The sequence below is a fragment of the Marmota monax genome, unplaced genomic scaffold (assembly GCF_021218885.2).
Source record: "Marmota monax isolate L192 unplaced genomic scaffold, Marmota_monax_Labrador192_F-V1.1 WCK01_AAM20220418_F8-fsc00125, whole genome shotgun sequence".
NCBI lineage: Eukaryota > Metazoa > Chordata > Mammalia > Rodentia > Sciuridae > Marmota > Marmota monax.
Window position 1 is genome coordinate 8,595,680 of NW_026695235.1, and position 21,813 is coordinate 8,617,492.

Consider the following 21,813-nt stretch of genomic DNA (forward strand, 5'->3'; position numbering starts at 1 on the left):
TTAGCACCTTGCAATTGCTGAAGCTGGCTTTGAATTCCCAATCCTCCAGGTTCAGCAACCCCAACCACTGGGTTATTTATTCTAAGACTCTGGCTGGGAATGTGGCTCAGCAATCAGGCGCTTGCTTTGTACATGAGGCCCTGGGTTCCATCCTCAGCACCACATAAAAAAATAAAAGTATTGTGACCAACTACAACTAGAAAATAAACATTAAAAAAAAAAGGAGGGGGGGGGTCTCTCCAAGTTGCTGAGGTTGGCTTTTTAAACATTTTTTAGGTGTAGATGGACACAATACAATGCCTTTGTTTTTTATCTGGTGCTGAGGATTGAACCCAGGTCCTACTTGTGCTAGGCGAGCGCTCTACCACTGAGCCACAATCCCAGCCCTGAGGCTGGCTCTTAATTTGGCAATCCCTCTTACCTCAGCCTTCCAAATCGCTGGGATTACAGGCATGTGCCATGGCACCTTGCTTAACTGTAATTTTCCAAAGGTAAATAAATGCTTTCAGTGATAAAAAATTTAAGATTAGTATAATTTGCACTTATATGTTAAGGATGTTGCTTAGGGGTTTGCAAAGTTGCAGAGGCTGGCCTTGAATTTGTGATCCTCCTGCCTTACCTCCCAAGTCCTTGACAGGTGTTGTGCCACCATACCTGGTAGTCACATAATAAACTATTAGTCAAGTATTAAAAAGTTTTGCAATTAAAAAAACTTTAAACATAAACACTTATTTGTATTTTTCAGTCCTTTTTAAAAAATGTAATCCTAATTTTAATTTTCTTAAAATAAAACCAGTTGTTACTGAGCTACTTCTGTTTAGTAACTTTCAACTACCTCTTTTTTTGTAAATCCACAAAGTGGAGATTGTGATACATCTTTGGCTGTGGATTAAAAGAATGAGGTGCAGGGATTGAACCACTATACTTGTTTGTATGTGTGTGTGTGTGTGGGGGGGGGAGGTCTAAATGTCTGCTATATCATGTTCTTGAAATAAATACTACCCAGCACTGGTAAATGCTACAGAAGGGTATTCACTGACATTGGGAGAAAGTTAACAAGTGTGAGGAAGTGGCCTACAGTCCCAGCCAACCAGAAGGCTGAGGCAGTAATATCACTTGAGCCCCGCATGAAAAACATGATGAAGTGGTCTTTAAAAAAATGAACAATAGAAACCTTATTATACTTAGTTGGAGCCTGTTCTGTACTTATTAATTCAAAAGAAACATCTTCGGCTGGGGTTGTAGCTCAGTGGCACAGTGCTTGCCTTGCACGTTTGAAGAAGTGGGTTTGATCCTCAGCACCACATGAAAATAATGTTATTGTGCCCATCTACCCCTAAAGACATTTAAAAGTCAAATATCTTCTAAGTACACAGATGTTCAAATTCTCCAAATAAAATTCAAAACATTTTCGTGTTTGAGATTTTATTGGCTGTATTGAGAATCAGTACACAGACATTTCACTTTGTACACAATTCTTAACACACGTACCGGAAATCTAAAAAGCTTTATACTGTGATTCTTTTTCAGTTATTCCAGTGACTTTCCAGCTTTTAATTTGGAGGCATTTTTTCCTTAATAGAATATCAAGTACCAGTATCTTTGAATGTTATTACTTAGGTCCCACTAATTCAAAACTTTGTCACACACAACATACTCAAATTTTTCATCTTTCACAGCACATTAAAAATATTAGGAAAACTAGACTTCCACAACCAAAGATGTTACAGAGTACATACGATTCTGACAGCAATGATCCAGTAGTGGTCTTCTTTAGGAAACAATTCTACTAAAAAACACAGGAATAGAAGTAATTTAAAATATTCAAGACATTAAATGCAACACTGTGACTCCAAACTGCCATTTAATATGCTTTGTATTGTAGGATATAAAACTAACCCCCCACCTATGGAATGTTAAGCTGATACCAAAGACAGTCCAAGCCTCCCATAATTCAATATCCCACTATTTTCTGGTTGTACCCAAAAATAAACAACCAGCAAATGATTTCACTTCTAAAAAAAAATCATTTACACTTAAAAAATGGGATGAGGTGGGATTCCCTCCTTTTTAAAAATGTTTCTAGAGCTACTAAAAAACTTGCATTTACAAAATAGTTGATAAAAATATTCCTCTGGATTGTACAAGAAGGGAGACGGGACCACTGAAAAGACATGGTGTATGATTAATCAGACTTGGCTTCTTTCTCTTCTGCTTCATCAGAAGCTGGACTCTGTAAATCAAAGAAAAGCAATTAAACATCTGATTTCCAGGGCATCTTTGATATTCAGAATTTAACACACAGGTTTTAAATTAACCATTACTTTGTCTAAGTGATGTCTAGTTAGTGTTGCTAAATCCGAGAAGGGTGTGATGTGCCTTACAGAGAAAAGGTGTGGATAGCTTCACCATCCAGGCATGACTTATAATATATAATACACACAAAACAAAGTAATGTACACATCAGTTGAAAAAATGTTGCAATTCTACAATTGCAACTACAATTTCAGGAACCTAACCCTGTATTTCCCCAGGTGTGATGGTCTGGCATTTGAGAAAACTTAATAAAACAAATACTAAAAATAAGGAGAATTAACTATACTTGGTAACACGTACCAGAAGGTCAACTTTATTCCTTTATTCCTTTTAAATGTAATTAACAATGAGATTTTCATGTAATATTTGACATGTGGTTAGAATCAGGAAGTTAAAAAAACTAAAACCCAGCTAATTTAGAAATATTTATCACTAAGAATTTATCTGTAAAAAATCAGTCTAAAAGCTGGTAACTAAATAATTTACCTTTTTTTGGTACCAGGGATTGAACTCAGGGGCACTTGACCACTGAGCCACATTCCCAGTCCTATTTTGTATTTTATTTAGAGACAAGGACTCCCTGGGTTGTTTGGCTCCTGCCTGGCCATTGCTGAGGCCGACTTTGCTGGCAATTCTCCTGTCTCAGACTCCAGAGCCACTAGGATTACAGGCATGCACCACCGCGCCCGGCAGTAATTTACTTTTTCCAGTTTAGCCAATGTAACTAACATAAAGGCATACTAAAATCAAAATACTTCACTTAAAAAAAAAAAAAAAAACTTCAAGCAATGTCCATAGTACTAAAACAAAACAAAACAAACCAAAAACAGTTGCTGGCAATGTAGTTTAGGGAGTGCTTGCCTAGCATGTCGCAAGAACCACAAAACCAAACCAAAGCTGGGGACAGTGGCATGTCTGATATACTACTTCCAGCTATTAGGGAAGATAAGGCAGGAGCCCGGTATAGTGGCACATGTTGGTAATCCCAGCAATTTGTGAGGCTGAGGAGGATCACGTGTTCAAAGCCAGCCTTAGCAATCTCAGCAATGGCAAGGCCCTAAGCAACTCAGTGAGACCCTGTTTATAAATAAATAAAATACAAAATAGGGCTGGGGATGTAGCTCAGTGGTGGAGTACCCTGAGCTCAATCCTGAGTACAACCTCCCCTAAAAAAAAAAAAAAAAAAAAAAAGAGGTAGGAGGACTCAAGAAATTGAGGACAACCCAATCAACAAATACCCAAGATTCAAGCATGTCCTAGTCAATATGACAGATCTGTACACAATTTGAAAACAAGAAACTGCATACCTACATAAGGTACATGTTCATGTGGAAAGAAATTAAGCTGCATAGCATTTTGTAAATTCTTTCCTAAAATTTTTTATACCAAGAATTATGAATGAATTCTCTGTATGACTTAGATGGTGGACAGACACAGTACTGATGATACTGAGTACTTTAAAATTTTGTGTTCACTTGTTTATATATATATATTTTCAAATTTATTTATAAATTTATAAAGAAAACCTATTATTCAGAGTAAAAAAATCAATGCCAAACACAACACTTCTGACCTCCTCATTTTTCGTTTCTCCATTTTCTGCAGGTAAATCTTCTTTAGTTTCCTGGTTAGCCACTTCAGCCTGTTTTCCCTTTGCTCCCCTTTTCCCTTTTTGAACTTTTTTGTCTGATGATTTATCCTAAAACAGATTAGGAGAATATTCTAAGTATAAACTTCATACTTCCACTGACTCAATATGGATTACATCCATGGTAACCACTATAACAATGCTAAGCACACATCAACCTGAGTTACCTCATCCACAAGGTAACTTAAGATCCACCCCCAGTAATGAAGACAAAATATGCTAAGGAGATTTATAAGAGTGTTTGCACATCAAGTCTCATTAGCCATAGGATTAAAACTAGAGCCTGTGCTTCACTTTTTCAGCCACCATTACCCCTACCCTCTTTTAAGTTCTACATGACAAAACAAGCAGAAGAGCTTTAAGAATGTCTTCCCAGTATAACCCTACCAACCCACAATTTTCTTTTAAGCCTGAATAATAATCCATCTGGTAGATAATCACTGTCCTGACAAGACTGTTACCCTCACACGAAGACCATTCACCTGGAAAAAGCACCATGTTGTATGGTCATGTTGACTATTCTGCTACAGTTAATCCCTTGATATCTTTTAATGAGTAGCTATAAAAGGATCAATTTTATCTTTTTCATTTAGGTGTTTGAAGAATCTGAAAAGCACAGGTATTAGTATGATATTGTAAACCGAAATACTAGTTTAAAGCAATATAAAACAGTATTTTTGGATATCATCTACCAATGAGGAAGCAGCAGCTTATAAAAACTTCACACAGTTCCCTGTAAATAAAGACTGTAATAATAGTTAAGTTAGGTCACCAGTAGGTTGTATAAAAGATTCCTATGAGTACTGACCAATTACTTAAGTTAAATGGCCACAAGACATGCATGCAGATTTCACATCTTCAAAACTAAGTGGGGGAAAAAATTACTGCAAGGTATTCTGTGCCAGTGGTGGCCTTTCATATATGACACCATGATGACTATTAATCCTACAAATATATTTATAAACAGATACATGTGGAATAACATGGCTGTACATTGTTACCATGAAGTGTTATAATTACTTCTATACTTAGGAACTTCTTTGTAACCTGATTTCTATAAATGTCATTAATTTCAGAACCACTGTCCCAATAATGTACAAATGTAAAGCCTTAAAAAAAGTGAAGTAAAATACACATTATCATTGACTTGAAATAATAATGTTTGTAACCATTGATAGCTAAGTGGGGAATAGGGAGAGAGCAGAGAGCTTGCCTAGCAATGAGAAGGCTCTGGGTCCAAACCCCAGTACCAAAAATAAACCAAATTTTCTTAAGTATGATGTTTCAGCTTTTGAAATATTTACTCCTAAAGAAATGATACAAGTCAGAAGCTCACACTAGAAGTAACTTGAAAAAGTGTATGCATTATACAGTTTGATAATCAATGCACCAAGTAGTGCTTACTCCACATTACTGAATAGAGCTGGACTGTATTCAAAGACTAAGACAAAGGCTTATTAAAACTAAATATAAAAACAAAGAAACTCTTCTCCCATTTTTCCTTTGAGAAAACTTAATTGCAAGTTTTTTCCTCAAATAGGGATAGTTAGACTTACCTTGAGAAGGGGGGGGGAAAGATTACATCTGCTGTCCCAAACCCACTGGGGGTAAAACTGTTTGCATCTAAAATATTTTACAGGTAAATCAAGATATAGATAAACAAAGGGAAGAAAAAAAAAAGAGTGAAACAAGCAAGTATTTTAGCTAACCTGTTTAAAAAGTGGATAATCAAAAAGATGGGTAATAACGATACTTATACCAACATTTTATAACAACATTCACTTTTTTTCAGGTACTCATGAAAAGTTTCTATGGTACTGTGTGAATGGAGAACTACTTAATTGCCTGCTGGAGTGATGTATTATACTTATTACTTCCTTGCACATTTATCTTTAAAAAGATTACAAAAACATGCCTTTTATTTTTACATTCAATTCTATACAATGCTTGAAAAAACTCAAAGCCTAAAAAACCAACCAGCTTGCCTCTTCTGACAATCATGCAGTGCCAACCTTCCATCTACACTTTTGGGAATGGAACGTAGGCGTTATTTTCAAACACTCCCCGCCATCACTCCCATCATGATACAGGTAGAGCCTTGCAGAGGATGGTTTTCAATGATATGCCCAAATGTGAAAGTTTATGAATGACTTCCATACACTTTGCTTTTAACTTAAAAGTCATCAGATTTACATACACCTAAGAATAACCTGTATTCTGAAAACTTGCAAACCACAATCTGAATGGTGCGTCATAAATTTATTCTGGAGCAATAAATCATCCCGTTGACCCAAAGGCTGTTAGGACAGCAACTGCACTGGCAATAAAATACTTCTCAGGGAACACACACTTCTGATCTGCCCGCATCCAGGGTGAAAAGAGGGGCTCTCGGCTTGGAAACCGTGCACAAACCTACCCGTCCTTCCTGCCGGCCGTGTCCCTACCAGGCCCTGTCCCTGGGAGTGGGAACGTGGGGTGCAGGAGCGAACCAGTACCTACCGCACCGCCCAGCTTTCCTCTGAACCTGAAGCCAACGCTCCTCCAGCTCAGACTTCCTAAGTGCTGGCGGCCTTAATGGGACGCGCCACTCCCCTTACCCCGCGCGAAGATCCACGCGCAGCCCCACCATCGACCGGAGGCCCACCGCGCAGGCGCCGCACCCACCTTGCCCGCCGCCTTCCGAGGCTTGGCGTCCGCCTTGGCAGGAGCAGGCTTCTGAAAGGCAAAAAGCAGCGCTGAGCCGGCGGCCGCGCGCGCCGCGGCCACCCCACGGCCTCCGGGCGCGCCATACTTACAGCCGACAGGCGGGCCGACCTCCGCTTGGGCTGTGGGAGAGAAAGGGCGTCAGCGAGCGCGGCGGCGCGCGACCCCGCCCCCCGCCCCGGGCGCGCGCTCACCTCCTCCTTCGCCGCGCCTTCGGCCGAGCTGACCTGTGGAGGAAGCACACCGAGTGGGCGCCGCCCGCCGCGCCTGCGCCCGCGCCCCGCGCCAGAGAACAATGCCCGGCCGCGTGACGTCAGCGCTCCCGCCGCCGCGGCCGCGCCCCCCCCACGACAAAACCCTCCAGGACGCCCCCCAGGCCTTGCGCGCCCGTCCGCGCGCCGCCCGGCCCGGCCCGGCGCGGCCGCCGTGGGTGCGGCGGGGCCGGGCCGGGGCCTGGCGCAGCCGGCGGGGCGTCTGGGGCTCGGCGCGCCGCAGCCGCGCTCACCTTCCTCTTGGGCATCCTGGCGGCGCGCGGAGCACGTGCGAGTGCTGCGAGCCGCGGCGCGCGGAAGCCTTCCGAAGCTGCGCTGCCTAGCTTTCTGCTGCTGCTGTTGCTCCGGCCGCCGGAGCTGCTGCGACCCGCGGAGGGGGCGGTGGGAGAACCGGATGGAACCGGATTGGGAGCCCGCCCCCTCCTCCCCCCGCGCCCCCGCCGGCCGGGCCGCCCCCCACCCCCATTGGCTGCGACGCCTATCGCACCGCGCGCGCGCCTCGGCCCGCGCCGGGAATAGGTGAGGCCGGCCGTCACTCGACCCCGCCGCCCCGCCCTCGCCCCCGGCGCCCCCACCCCGGCCGGCGTCTCGCGGGGCCCCAGACCCAGACGGAGGGGGGAGGACCCAGAGGCCGCTCGGCCTTGCGGTAGTTCGTTTGAAGCCGAGCCGCAAAGTGCGGTCTTCGCCCCGATTAGCGGAAGCTTGTCACGTGGCTGCGGGTGCCCCCACCCACCATGCCCCTGGACACCTGAGGTTTGCAGGTCCTGAAATCCACCAGCGTGGAGCCTTCGCTTTCCGTGTAGCTCGATTCGGAATTTCATAAGTGGTCTCCTAGACTGGAAAGGCAGAGGGAAAACGGTTTCACGAACGAGCAACTGTTCCCTACGTTAGTCGGCAAGAAAGGCTAATCAGGCCTACGGGGTGGGCGTAGTGCGCAGGCGCTGGCGCGGGTCGTGGGAAGACTTACCCGGCGCGTACCCCGTGCTTCTCCCCTCCCTGCGTGGTTGCTTTGGTCTGATTTTCTGTTTAATATTGAATATTTAATACTGACTCTTCGGTCCTCCCGTGCCTACTGCTATAATAGCGTGGGTTCTGGGTCTGGAGCCGGATAGTTCTAGGGATCTAGCTTTTGAGAACCCGTCCTAGCTGTTCCATCTGTGCTGAAGGAGCACGCCGTCTCTTTTAAACTCGGTGCTTGCCTAAGCTCAGTTTTAAGCGAAAATGGCTTTAGGCCTGGCGTTTGAGCTGGTAACCCTGGATTGCACGCTACTGTTTTTTTTTTTTTAATGAAGACATTTAAGAGGCCTGGTTTAGTTGGTTTACCGTAGGGGGGGGGAAATTTAATTGAAAATTCTCAGCTGGAATTTTTGGAAGGGAAAATACTTAGAAGTGCTTTTGAGTAAAATATTGGAAGTATGCTAAATGTCCATCATTTGGTAGCAATTAGGTAAGCTATCGCGCCTTCTCAGCAACTGCAAAAAGAGGGGCAGAGCTCCTCTGAAGTGGATTTTTAAAATTTTTTTTTTAGTTATTGGTGGACACAAATTTTTGGCAAGGCAGGCACTCCACCACTGAGCCACAACCCCAACCCCGAAGTGGATTTTTAAAACCATAAGTTAGATCTTTTGATTCCTGGTCAAAAACTCTTGCTTTTTTTTTTTAATGTTTTTATTATATGCAGTGCTGAACATTGAACCCAGTGCCTCACCTAGGCTAAGCAAGTGCTCTACCACCGAGCCATAACCCCAGCCCTATACCTCGCTTTTTCACGAGACTACATTTCTCAAGAGTAGTTTATAAAAGCTCTTGCAGTTTCATCAAGCTTAAGTCCACAACTTTGATCCCTGCTCACCTCTTCCACCTTCTGCCCCTCCAACTGGCCAGGCACTCCCTGCTTCCAGGCATTATCACCTGCCCTCTTTCTATCTGGAATGCAATGCCTCAGAGGTTCCCTAACTTCATCTTTGCAGGATATTAACTTGTTAGTGGGCCTTTCCTGCTACTCACCATTTATTCTCAGCCTTTGGAGGCGCTGGGGTGGGGTGCAGTGGGGCATACAAATACACACTCCTCATATATTCAAAGAAAGTGGTATCAGTTATTCTGGGGAAGGTGGAAATAAAATTTACCTTTTCTTTTGTCTAATGGCGCTTTCTCCCATTACCTTAAAAAAAAAATTGAGCATCAAAGAGTGCCTGAGTTTGTGCACAAATTTGGTCCAAGCACTTGCCCTGTGTCAGCCCTGTATCTTATCACTGAGGCTTGTAATTTACCAAGGATTGAGGAAAGGGAAGTCACAGGCAGGGGTGACAGCATTTTTCAGTGCATGCAAATTAGCTAGAGCCTGGCAGCTTTCCAGAACCTTCAAAATGGCAGGAATGGTGTGGAAAATATCCACATTTAGATCAGGAAAAGGCCAAGCGCAGTGGTGCATGCATGTAATCTCAGTGGCACAGGAGGCTGAAACAGCAGGATCACAAGTTCAAAGCCAGCCTCAGCAATTTAGGCACTAAGCAACTCAGTGAGATCCTGTCTCTAAATAAAATAGAAAATAGGGCTGGGGATGTGGGTCAGTAGTTGAGTGCCCCTGAATTCAATTCCTGGTGTCAAAAAAAAAAGAAAAAAGATCAGGAAAAGGCTGAGGATGTAACTCAGGGATAAGGTGCTTGCGTAGCATGTATGAGACTATGTTCAATTCCCAGTGCCACAAAAACAAGACAATTCAGGAAAGGGACAAAAGAGGAAGGCTGCCTGTGAAAGGAGTAAGGAGTTTGATATTATCCTGGAATTGGGGATGTTGCAAAGGATTAAGGGCATGCCATGCTGAAATTTAAACTTACTTCATGAAGCTCTTCTATAAGCTGAAGATGCAGTAGGCCAGAGATGACAACTGGCAGCCCATGATTGTTGGTTTTGGCCCAGGTTGGTTTTGTTTTGTTTTGCTTTTGGAGTTGTCAACAGAAGCACTTGGAGCCACTAGAAGTTAGTTTAAAAACCATTTGGCAGTGCCTTTCAAAGGTAAACACTCTGTGACCCTAATTCAACTCCTTGAAATGTACTCAATAAATATGCTTATACCCTTTCACCACAAAACATGAAGGTACCATATTCATAGCTGAACTATTTGTCAGAAGCCCAAACAGAGCAACCTAAATACCTGTCAACAGAAAGATGGATAAACAAATGGAACTCTATTGGCATTGAGAATGAGCCATCTGCAACCACACTCAACAACATGGATGCATCTTACACATACAGTATAAGGAGAAAGACACCAGGTCTAAGAGTACATACCATGTGAACTAGTCTCTTAAGAGTCAGAGGGCTGGGGGCTGGGGATGTGGCTCAAGCCATAGCATGCTCGCCTGGCATGCGTGGGGTGCGCTGGGTTCGATCCTCACAACCACATAAAAATAAAATATGTTCTGTCCACCGAAAACTAAAAAAGTAAAAAAAAGAGGGCTGGGTTTGTGGCTCAATGTAGAGCGCTTCCTAGCATTTATGAGGCACTGGGTTCTATCCCCAACACCACATTAAAAAGAACTAACAAAAGTATTGTGTCCATCTACAGCTAAAAAAAAATAGAAGAGTCAGGGTAGAGATTCTTGACTGGCATGAGGTAGGGAGGTAGTGACTGGAGGAGAGAGCAATAGAGAACTTTAGGAAGCAGGTCATAGATTTTGTTCTATTCTTTTCTCCCCTCTATTTCGCACACTGTTTGAATGTTTCCTTTCTTCACTTAACAGAGGAGAGTGTTTCCTATCAGTCCTTAAAAGACCCGTCCTTCTTTTTTGTTGACTGCATTGCATTCCATTGTAGAGATGTACTATTGTTTAAAGCTTGTAGTAAAACACATATTAGCCATCTTGCCATCTTTAATGTATAGAAAAAAAGAATGAAAAAAGTAAAAGAAGCTTATGGAACTTATAGGACACCATCAGTCATATTTTGTGTGTTCTAAAAGGAGCATGGAAAGAAACAGCTTATTTAAAGAAAGAATGATAAGCCTACTCAAATATGAAAAGAGAACTATCCAGATCCATAATGCTTAAAGAACTCAGTTGACCATAAAGAGATCTTCACTGATACAGGTTATAATCAAATTGTCAAAAGTCATTAAATATAGGGAATTCTGAAAGCAGTAAGAAAAAAATCGCCACTCAATTCCAGGAGAGCTGCCATTATCCTACTGTATGAGTGGATTTCCCAGTGGGAAGCTTGCAGGCCAGGAGGGAGTAGCATGGCGCGTTCCAAGTGCTGAAGGAAAGAGTGCCAACCATGAACACTACACCTATCCAAGTTGTTCTTCAGAAATGAAAGATAGACTTTTCCAGAAAAACAAGCTTGCTGGGAGTCATTAGCCAAGTAGGTATGACAATTTCCTTGCCAGCGTACCCCATGTTGCAGTGACATTGAATGTAGGTGACCTTGCTCAAGGACCAAGGTGGATTAGGGCGTTCCCGGTTTAGGTTCCAGGTTTAAGGTTTAAGATTATTCCTGCTGGGAATAGGGCGTATCTTGCTGCCTGAGTTCCCCTTGAGTTCTCACGAGATTCAGACAGTATATTTTGGAGATAGAAGCCCAGTGGAGGTGGATTTGGGAAGAGAACGTGGATTTCCCCAAAACGTGATTGTAGACGGCTGGTGTGAGTTCGGGAATAAAGAGTTGCTGTTTGAATCTACAAGCTGTGTGGTGGCTCGTGATTGTGTGCCCAGCCAGACTGCGGCATTTGTGCCCAGCCAGACTGCGGCACAAGCTGAGGAGTTTATCACCATTAGATCTGCTTTTCAGGAAATGCTAGAGGGATTCTTTGAGCTGAAATGAAAGGACATTAGCAAATGACTTACAAAGGTATAAAACTCACTGGTAAAGGTGAGTACATAATAAAAATCAGAATAACACTGTGATGTGGTATGTAAATCACTTTAGTATAAACATAAAACACAAAGGTATGGATACTTTGTTAATGACTTAATGATTCAAAAGATGTAAACTGTGGGGCTGGGGATGTGGCTCAAGCGGTTGCGTGCTCGCCTGGCATGCGTGCGGCCCAGGTTAGATCCTCAGCACCCCATACAAACAAAGATGTTGTGTCTGCCGAAAACTAAAATATAGATATTAAAAATTCTCTCTCTCACTCTCTTAAAAAAAAAAGATGTAAACTGTGATAGCCATAGCATAAATGGGAGGGATAAGTATAAGTGCAGTTTTTATGTGCAACTGAAACTAAGCTGTCAGACTCTCATGATGATAAGATGTGCATATGGAAATTTAAAAAGACCTGTAGCAAATATATAAGTGTATACAGGAATAAAAACATACTACCAAAATATATGTACCCAAAACATAACACCACAAAGAATGTAGCAAGAGAGGATGAAGGAAGCAAAGAAACTACAAAACAAAACAGTTAACAACAAGGCAGTAATAAATCCTTAAACAACAATTTAAATAAGTCAAAAAGCAGAGAATGCCTGGATTAAAAAAGAACATGCACCTATATGCTACTTACGGTATGCTCACTTTTGCATGGATATCTTTTCTCCACCTCTGCATTTACACCTGTCCACATTGTGGTTGTAAATGAAGAGGTGAGAAAAGATAGTCCATACAAAAGTAACCAAAAGGGAGTAGGGGTGGTTATACTTTTATTAGCGAAATATGTTTCTTGTGTCAAAAATAGTCACAAGAAACTAAGGAGAAAATTTTACAAAGGGGTTGTGATTCATTAAGAGGATATGAAAACTATGGATATAGCACCCAACATCAATGATCTAAATATAAAAGTGAATACAGAATGAAGGGAAAAATAGTGATAAAACAATAGTCTGGATGTTCAGTACCCACTTACCATAATGAACAGAGCATACAGACAAAAGATCAATAAGGGAGTCAGGGTTGTGGCTCTGTGGTAGTAGAGCACTTGCCTAGCATGCGTGAGGCACTGGATTCGATCCCCAGTGCCACATAAAAATAAAAAAAGTATTGTGTCCATCTACAACTAAAATACATAAATATCTTTTTTAAAAGATCAATAAGGAAGAGCAGACTTGAACAACACTATAAACCAAAAGGACCTTACAAACACAGGGTATTCCATACACATTCTTCTGAAGTACACGGGGAACATTCTTTCGGATAGATCACGTATCAGGCCACAAAGCAAGGTTTAACAAATTTAGGAAGATTAAAATAATTCCAAGTATCTTTTCCAGATACAATGGGAGAAGCTAGAAATCAATAACAGGAGAAAAAAATCACAAATCTGTGAAAATTAAGGAGCACACTTGTGAACAACCAAGAAATCAAAGTAAAAATCTTAAGCTGGGCACAATGACACATGCCTATCATCCCAGTGACTTGAAAGGCTGAGCCAGGAGGAAGGCAAGTATGAGGACAGCCTGGGCCACTTAGATAGACCCTGCCTCAGAGAGAGAGAGATCTTAAGACAAATGATTAAGTGGAAACTCAACATACCAAAATTTATGGGATGCAGTAACAGCAGTTATAAGAGGAACTAAAGTAGCAGTAAGTAGGAAAAAAAAAGAAGACCTCAAACAACCTAAGTTTATACATCAGAGAACAAGAAATGGAAGAACAAACTAAGCCCAAATTAGCAGTGAGGGTGACAGAAATATTAGAACTTAAATAAATAGAGAATAGAAAATACAACAGACAGATGAAACTGAGTTGGTTTTTAAAAACAATTCTAGCAAATCAGGAGATAATTGCAGGTTCAAAGCCAACCTCTGCTGGGGGGGGGGGAATAGGGAAGAATGAAGGAACTCTGGTTTGAGTGAGGGGAGGGGTGGAGCTGTGGGTATGGGAAGGATGGTAGAAAGAGACATTATTACCCTACTGGTATGACTCTAAACCATGTACAGCCAGAGGAAGGAGAAGTCATGCTCCATTTGTATACAATATGTCAAAATGCATTCTACTGTCATGTATAACTAATTTGAACAAATTGAAAAAAAAATAGAAGGAATACCAGTAGAATAGAAGAAGGGGGTCAGGGGAGATATTGGGCGGTGAAATTGATCAAATTATACTGTTTTATTGTGTGCATGTATGAATATAACAAATCCCACTGTTATGCATAATTATAATGCGCCAATAAAAAGGAAGGAAAAAAAGCCAGCTTCAACAACTTTGTGAGGCTCTGAGCAGCTTGTCTCAAAATAATAAATAAGGGCTGGTGATGTGGCTCAGTGGTTTAGTGCCCCTGGGTTCGATCCCTGGTATAAGAAGAAAAAAAAAAAAAAGCAAAATTGACAAAACTTTATTTAGAATAAATAAAAATAAATGAAAGAAGAGGCAATAAAACATGTGCTACAGAAGTACAAAGGATCATAAGAATCTAGTATGAACAAGAATATGCCAAAAATTGGATAACTTAGAAGAAATGGATAAATTCCTAGATACAAAAAACATACCAAGAACAAATAGAAAATCTAAAGAGATCAATATTAGTAAGGAGAATGGATCAGTAATTAAAAAAAGAAAAAAAAAACTTCTAAAAATTTGAAAAGGAAACACTTCCAAACTAATTTTATAAGGCCAGTATATCCTGATGCCAAAGCAAGACAAGGACACTACAAGAAATATATATATATATGTGTGTATATATATATATATATATATATATATATATATATATATATATATATATATATACATACATACACACACACACACACACATGCTAGTGTGTCTGATGAACATAGGTGCAAAAATTTCAACAAAGGGGCTGGGGATGTGGCTCAAGCGATAGCACACTCGCCTGGCATGCGTGCGGCCCGGGTTCGATCCTCAGCACCACATACAAAATAAAGATGTTGTGTCCGCCAAAAAATAAATATTAAAACTCTCTCTTTAAAAAAAAAAATCTAACAAATTTTAACAGCACATTACAGGAATCATACACTATGATCAAGTGGGATTTATCCCTGAGACACAAGGATGGTTTGATATATTCAAATCAACTGTGATATAAGACATCAACAGAATGGAGGATAAAAGTTGTGTAATTATCTCAATAGCTGCAGAAAAATACATTTGACATATTTCAAAGAAGAGATTGTGCAGGTGAGAGTTGAAAGCCCAGACGTGGATAGTCAAGTAGGATTGTAACATGCCCATGACCCATATACTGAAAGCAATTTCAGTGAGTGGCAGGGCAGAATCCAGACCAAAGTCAGAGAGGAAGGGAAGAAATGGAAACAATTCTAGACTGCTGTGCTGTGCTGTATGATACAGTGTCCCCTAAAGCCCAGCCTCGGAGCCAGTTTGTCCCGTGGTGAAGATGGGAGATAAATGAGGGTAGGTGTGGTACAAGGCTGTGAGTGAAAGAGAAGGTATGGGGGCGTGACAGTCAGAGCACTTGAATACTTAGTTCACTGCTGCATCTGGTATCTGCACTGTTTCCGAAGCATGAGGAGAATGGGATGCAAACAAGGGAAAGTACAGGAGCTGTCTGCTGCCACTATGATGAATGAGTTGCCTGGAAACACCAGAATGCAGAGGAAGAGCCCAGGCGTGAGCAACAGACGCAGAACTCAACATGCAGCATATTTCTAATCATCTCAAAATTTTGTGGGTATATGACTATAAAATTAATTGCCAATAATAAAATCACTGGAATTTCTATTATTACAAGCTTTCCCCTCTAGGAGTCCATAGCATTGATTGTTATTTTAGAAAGAACACCAAGCCAGCCAGAGATTGGTCAGATCATTCTCATGCGTGGGAGTGAAGCATGGCTTTCCAAACATCAAAAGAAAGGACTGCTTGTTTCTCTCCAGATTGCTCAGCTACTGTACTTCAGGTAAGAAGTCCTCTCTCAAGGGACAACTACTTAATAGTCAAGAATTGAATAAGGGCTGGGGATGTGGCTCAAGCGGTAGCGCGCTTGCCTGGCATGCGTGCGGCCCGGGTTCGATCCTCAGCACCACATACAAAGATGTTGTGTCCGCCGAAAACTAAAAAATAAATATTAAAAAATTCTCTCTCTCTCTTAAAAAAAAAAACATAAATTCTAAAAAAAAAAAAGAATTGAATAAAAGGTATTTACTGCATTGAGGGCTGGGGTTGTAGCTCAGTGGGAGAGCGCTTGCCTCATGTGTGAGGCATGGGTTTTGATCCTCAGCACCACATAAAAATAAATAAATAAAATAAAGGTATTGTGCCCATCTACAACTAAAAATATGTTTTAAAAATATTTACTGCATTGAAAAGGGGCACTTGTTCTGACTGTTGAGATCACATTAAGAAGTTAAAGATTTCCCAGCTTATGTGGATCCTAAAATCAGAGGCAATGGCATAGAAGTGTTTACCTGACATGTCTTGAGGCAAACCGGTTCATAAACCTCGAGGAGGATATAATCTTAGGTTTGATTAACCCACATCTGTAGTTTGCAGTGTTGGTGAGAGTAACTATCAAAATTGAAAAAAATGATCTCTTTATGTTACTCTTTTTTTAAGAGTAACTCTTTTTAAATAGTCTTTTTAAAATAAAAAAAGATTCTTTTCTGAATTCTTAAAAGCATTGTAACTAATGAAGATGTCATTTAACTTTCTTAAGGACAAAACAGGAAAAAAAAACAATGTGACCTTTCATTATAATCAAATAATATAAAATATTATTTCTATCTGAGTGTCATTTTCTCTTTTCAGAGAAATCAAACGCAACTTGACAAAAATTGATGAGTCAGATATATTTTTCCCTGTTTCTTGAACATAACTACAATGTAGTTTAATTTGTGATTTAAAATCTTTATTATCACGTGGTTCTTCAATGTCTTCCTGCTGTTTATAGTGATATTTTCACACATTGCAAAATGTTCTTTCAATGGCATCATGCTATGTGGTCAGCTCATTGTTCTTAACTGTGTATGGAATATCAGACATTTATTTTTGAGCTAAAATGGGCTTTCTTATTATCTAAATGAATAACTTTGGGCCTGCAAAGTTACTTTTTAATAGCTCAAAGTGAGATGACAGATCTCACACTTGTAGATTCATCTGTTTCACTTGTTGGTCTTGAGTATGTTCAGATTCTTTGTGAAACTTGGTGTGAAACAGTCCGGTGTTCTTTCTCATTTCTGATCCAACCTCAAGGGAACAGAGAATTGCCTCTTCAGTGTGTCACTAGTGAGTTCTGGTCCTGTGGGATGCAAGACGATCAGAAAGTTGATTTTCTTGTTTTCTATTGGAATTTTCTAACATAGGACCATTGAATTAGTGCAGTGTACTTTTCCATGAGAGTGAGGTGAAAAGAATGAAGTATAGGAAATCCTTGTTGACCCTCATGCTCAACCCTCACTTTAGATAAGGCCTCCTCTATTTTATAGTGACCCATACTTTTTTTTGGGAAAATATCTTAAATGATGCAACCACCCTTATTTCATGCACAGTCCTCCTTCATATTATATTATTTACTGACAACAACGTAATGAGCACCCACAAGCCTACAACGTGGAACCAGGACAGACAATTACCTACTTAAACCTATGTATCCTTTCAGAACACTTTGCATGCTGGTAATTATTTACAGGACTTACAGGTATTTGTTTAGTTAAGCTCCAAGTGAACAAGGACTGGAAGCATTTGATTCATCATCATCATCTATGTGTGTGTGTGTGTGTGTGTGTGTATATATATATATATATATATATATATTTTTTTTTTTTTTTTGATACTGGGGATTAAACCCAGGGGAGCTTAACTACTGAACCAGTGAGCCACATCCTCAGACCCCCTTTTTTTATTTTATTGAGAGACAGGATCTTACTGAGTTACTTAGGGCCTTGCTAAGTTGCTGAGGCTGGTATTGAATTCATGATCCTGCTTCAGCTCCCTGAGCCTCTGGGATTACAGATGTGTGCTCGGCTCATCATCATATTTTATCTGCAGGTGGTAAAATATCTGATACACAGAATAATTTAATACCTTTAAAATATATATATGTATGTGTATATATATATATTTTTTTTTCTGGGCATGATGGCATTTGCCTGTAATTCCATCCACTTGGGAGTCTAAGGAAGGAGGATCACAAGTTTGAGGCCAGCTTCAGCAATTTAGCAAAAACCTGTATCAAAATAATATAAGAAAGGGTTTGGGATGTAGCTTGGTAGTAGAGCATTTGTCTTGCATGTGCTATGCCCTGGGTTCAATCCCTAAGAGCTCCCTGCCTGCAAATTTTTAAAAAATATTTATTTTTAGTTTTTTAGATAGACACAATATCTTTATTTTTATTTTTATATGGTGTTGAGGATCGAACCCAGTGCCCCACACATGCCAGGCAAGCGCACTACTGCTTGAGCCACATCCCCAGCCCCCCATTTTTTAAAAATTTCTGGTAAAAAAATTCATATATGGCAAATTTATGTTATAATTTTTCTCCAGTTTGAAATTTTGATTTCATTAAATTAAAAGGTGAGCCAAATGTGTATTACTAATCTTATTAAACTTATTTATCTGACATATGTGAGACGGTCCATTGTCCATTTAAAAATATTCTTCCTTTTGCTGGATGTGGTGGTGCACGCCTGTAATCCCAGTGACTTGGGAGCCTGAGACAGACAGATCCAATTTCAAGGCCAGCCTCAGTGACTTGGCAAGATTCTCAGTGATTTGCAAGACCCTGTCTCAAAATAAAAAAGGAGGCTGAGTTTGTGGCTCAGTGGTAGAGCACTTGCCTAGCATGTGTGAGGCACTGTGTTCGATTCTCAGTACCACATATAAATAAATAAATATCCTTCAACAACTAATAAAATAATTTTAAAAATAAATAAAAAGAATTGGGTATGTAACTCAGTGGTAAAGCACCTCTGGTTTCAATCCTTAGTGCTCCTCCCATCCCTAAATTTTTTTCCAAGCCTCATCATTGAAAGACAAAACAAGGAAAACCTCTGAAACAACAAAAATTTTTATTATATTGCATAAATGCTAGATGCAAACTTCTGAGGTAAATTTATTCATTGTCAAGTCCAATGATGAAGATGGGAGGCACAGATGTTCACAGATGTTGGTAATAGAATTTGCCATTGTAGTTTTTTTTTTTTTTGGGGGGGGGGGACTGGGGATTGAACTCAGGGGCACTCAACCACTGAACCACATTCCCTGCCCTATTTTGTATTTTATTTAGAGACAGGGTCTCACTGAGTTGCTTAGCACCTTACTTTTTTGCTGGGGCCAGATTTGAACTTTCGATCCTCCTGTTTCAGCCTCATAAGCCACTGGGATTACAGGTGTGGGCCACCATGCCCGGCTATTGTAAATATTTTATAGTGTATTGTTCAGTAGTGTCATGTATGTTTGCATTGTTGTGCACCAGGTCTTCAGAACTTTTTCACCTTGCAAACTTGAAACTCAGCACCCACTTAACAATGACTACCTGTCTCCCCCTCCCTCTAGTCCATGTTTTGGAGGGTTTGACTACTTTAGAGATCTAATGGGAGTGGAATCGAGCATTATTTGTGTGTGTATATATATATATATATATATATATATATATATATATATATACACACACACATACATACACACACACACACTTAGTTGTGGATGAACCTTTATTTATTTTTATGTGGTGCCGAGAATGGAACCCAATGCCTCACACATGCTAGGAAAGCACTCCACCAAAAGACACAGTCCCAGCCCTCATGCATGATTTGTGTTTTTGTGACTGGTTTATTTTGTTTGCCATAATGTCCTCATGTAACAGGGGCGATGGCCAGCATCTCACTTCTTCCTGCCCAGGAGGATGTAAGCCATCCTAAAACTTAAAGTCTCAAATAATTAGTGAATGACAAAACACAAATAGCCAGAAATATATTTACAGAAGCAAAGTCCCTGATATACCTAGTCCACTTGGGCACTGGAACTAGACAAATGCCGCAGTCTGGCTGGGCACACAATCACGAGCCACCACACAGCTTGTAGATTCAAACAGCAACTCTTTATTCCCGAACTCACACCAGCCGTCTACAATCACGTTCTGGGGAAATCCACATTCTCTGCCCAAATCCACCTCCACTGGGCTTCTATCTCCAAAATATACTGTCTGAATCCCGTGAGAACTCAAGGGGAACTCAGGCAGCAGGATACGCCCTATTCCCAGCAGGAATAATCTTAAACCTTAAACCTGGAACCTAAACCGGGAACACCCTAAACCGGGAACACCCTAATCCGCCTTGGTCCTTGAGCAAGGTCACCTACATTCAATGTCACTGCAACATGGGGTACGCTGGCAAGGAAATTGTCATACCCACTTGGCTAATGGCTCCCAGCAGACAAAGATAAGATGGCTCTGGTGGTTTATTTAAGGGGGTGCCTCAAAGGCAGGGATAAAGTTTCAAGGGCGGAGTCTTGCTTCCTGGTGTCTTGCAGTCAGCAGGTTGATTGGCATCTTCTCAGGTCATACCCATCTCAGGTGCTGTGTGGGATCTTTGGCAGAGTTTGAGGGGGAAGTTCACTTGCATCAGGTGGTCAATCACTGTAGGGGTCCAATGGGAGGTTCCCAATGCCAGACTATCCCCTCATGAGGCTATGAGTCCACACACAGCCCATGGACGGCTCATGACACTCAAGAACATTATTTTAGCCCAGTGAGATGCATTTCAGATTTCTGAATTGTCAGATAATAAATGTATGCATTTTAAGCTACTAATTTTGGTAGCTTGTGATTGCAGAATCAAAAAACTAACAGTCATTCTATGAGCTTCTGTAACCACTGTAACCTATACCAGATCTAGACTGACTGATTCAGATTCATATTGAGATGTGCCCGCTTTTCTACTTTCTTTCCACAAATTAGTAGAATTCAAACTTTTATTGCTACTGCTTTTTTTTTTTTTAAAGTTGCCCAAATGAAGTAACAGCAGAGCCGAGGTTTTAAAATTGAGTCACCTCTGAAGGCCATGCAGCACTGGGTCTCTCCCACCTCTGCTGCATCAGTCTAGGGGCATTCTCCAGTGTTCTTTTCTCAGAATTTTTGTTCACTAGGAATGGAGGGGTCTTTCTCCTGGGAATATGTGACAGCAGCATGGGCTGTGGGTAGGGGTGGGGAACATCAGATGCTTTCCTCTTCAGCCTGAAAAGCAGAAGTTGTGTTATGGCACCTCTCCTCCACAGAAAATCTTAATTAAGCTTTTCCAAAGACTCTCACCAAACTGTTCTTAGACTATGAGCAAGAATTTTTGTAAAAAAAAAAAAGTTTTCAGGTGGGAAATATGTTTACAGAAGCAGACTGCGATAAGGGAGACTAACTCAAGGCCTCTAGTTGGCCTGAGCCTTCACAGAATCGTTTGCTTTTCAAAGGACAGTAGTTGGATCCTAGGGAAAGTCCTTTACAGTCCCAAAGATAGGAGTAAATGGTACAAATGAGGGGAAGGTAAATTTCCCTTTCCCGGGCACTGATTTTCTTAGAGAGTGTCCTTGATTTATTTTCCAGGTCTGGATTGATTGTCCAGAACAGTAGGAAAAAAAAAGAAACCTACTTTTATGTGGACTTCTGCAGATGGTGAGCTTCTTAGTGCCCTCTCCCCTACACACTGCGCATACACACTGCGCATAAAATTCTAAACATTTCTGAACTTGGGGATCGGAGGAATGAATTGATTTAGGCAAAAGCCTTCCTCTGGACCTAGCTGCAGCCAATAAACCTGATTTCTACTAATTCCTAGGTGTTCAGCTGGGGTTGATTGAAGGAGGGGGAGGCATGGCCATACTATTCAGCAGACAGCTTCTCCTTTTCCGTGTGGATTGAAGTCTCATGGGATTGGGGGACCCTGGAGCCTAGCTGCCCTTTTGGGGGGTCCAGCTGGAGGGGAAGGTTATGGGGAGAGGCCCCAAGCTTGTTTTGTTTTG

The 21,813-nt window shown here is 41.1% G+C and overlaps 1 protein-coding gene across 1 annotated transcript; it reads right to left on the reverse strand.

The window, feature by feature from the left end:
- Positions 1 to 1,394: 1,394 nt before the first annotated feature.
- On the reverse strand, positions 1,395 to 7,371 carry Hmgn1 (high mobility group nucleosome binding domain 1). Its single transcript, XM_046439185.2, has 6 exons — positions 7,173 to 7,371; positions 6,862 to 6,894; positions 6,760 to 6,789; positions 6,629 to 6,679; positions 3,890 to 4,015; positions 1,395 to 2,233 (listed from the first exon to the last, which is right to left on the reverse strand). Exons 1-6 carry the CDS (start codon positions 7,185 to 7,187, stop codon positions 2,186 to 2,188), a joined length of 303 nt encoding a protein of 100 aa, XP_046295141.1. The 5' UTR covers positions 7,188 to 7,371; the 3' UTR covers positions 1,395 to 2,185.
- Positions 7,372 to 21,813: the final 14,442 nt, after the last annotated feature.

What these genes read in the sequence shown, in the direction of transcription:
- Hmgn1 (XM_046439185.2), bottom strand. An exon ending in CTCGGAAGGCGGCGGGCAAG is followed by an intron (nt 4,016 to 6,628) that starts GTGGGTGCGGCG and finishes AATCTGTTTTAG; the next exon opens with GATAAATCATCAGACAAAAA. An exon ending in GAGAAACGAAAAATGAGGAG is followed by an intron (nt 2,234 to 3,889) that starts GTCAGAAGTGTT and finishes TTTGATTTACAG; the next exon opens with AGTCCAGCTTCTGATGAAGC.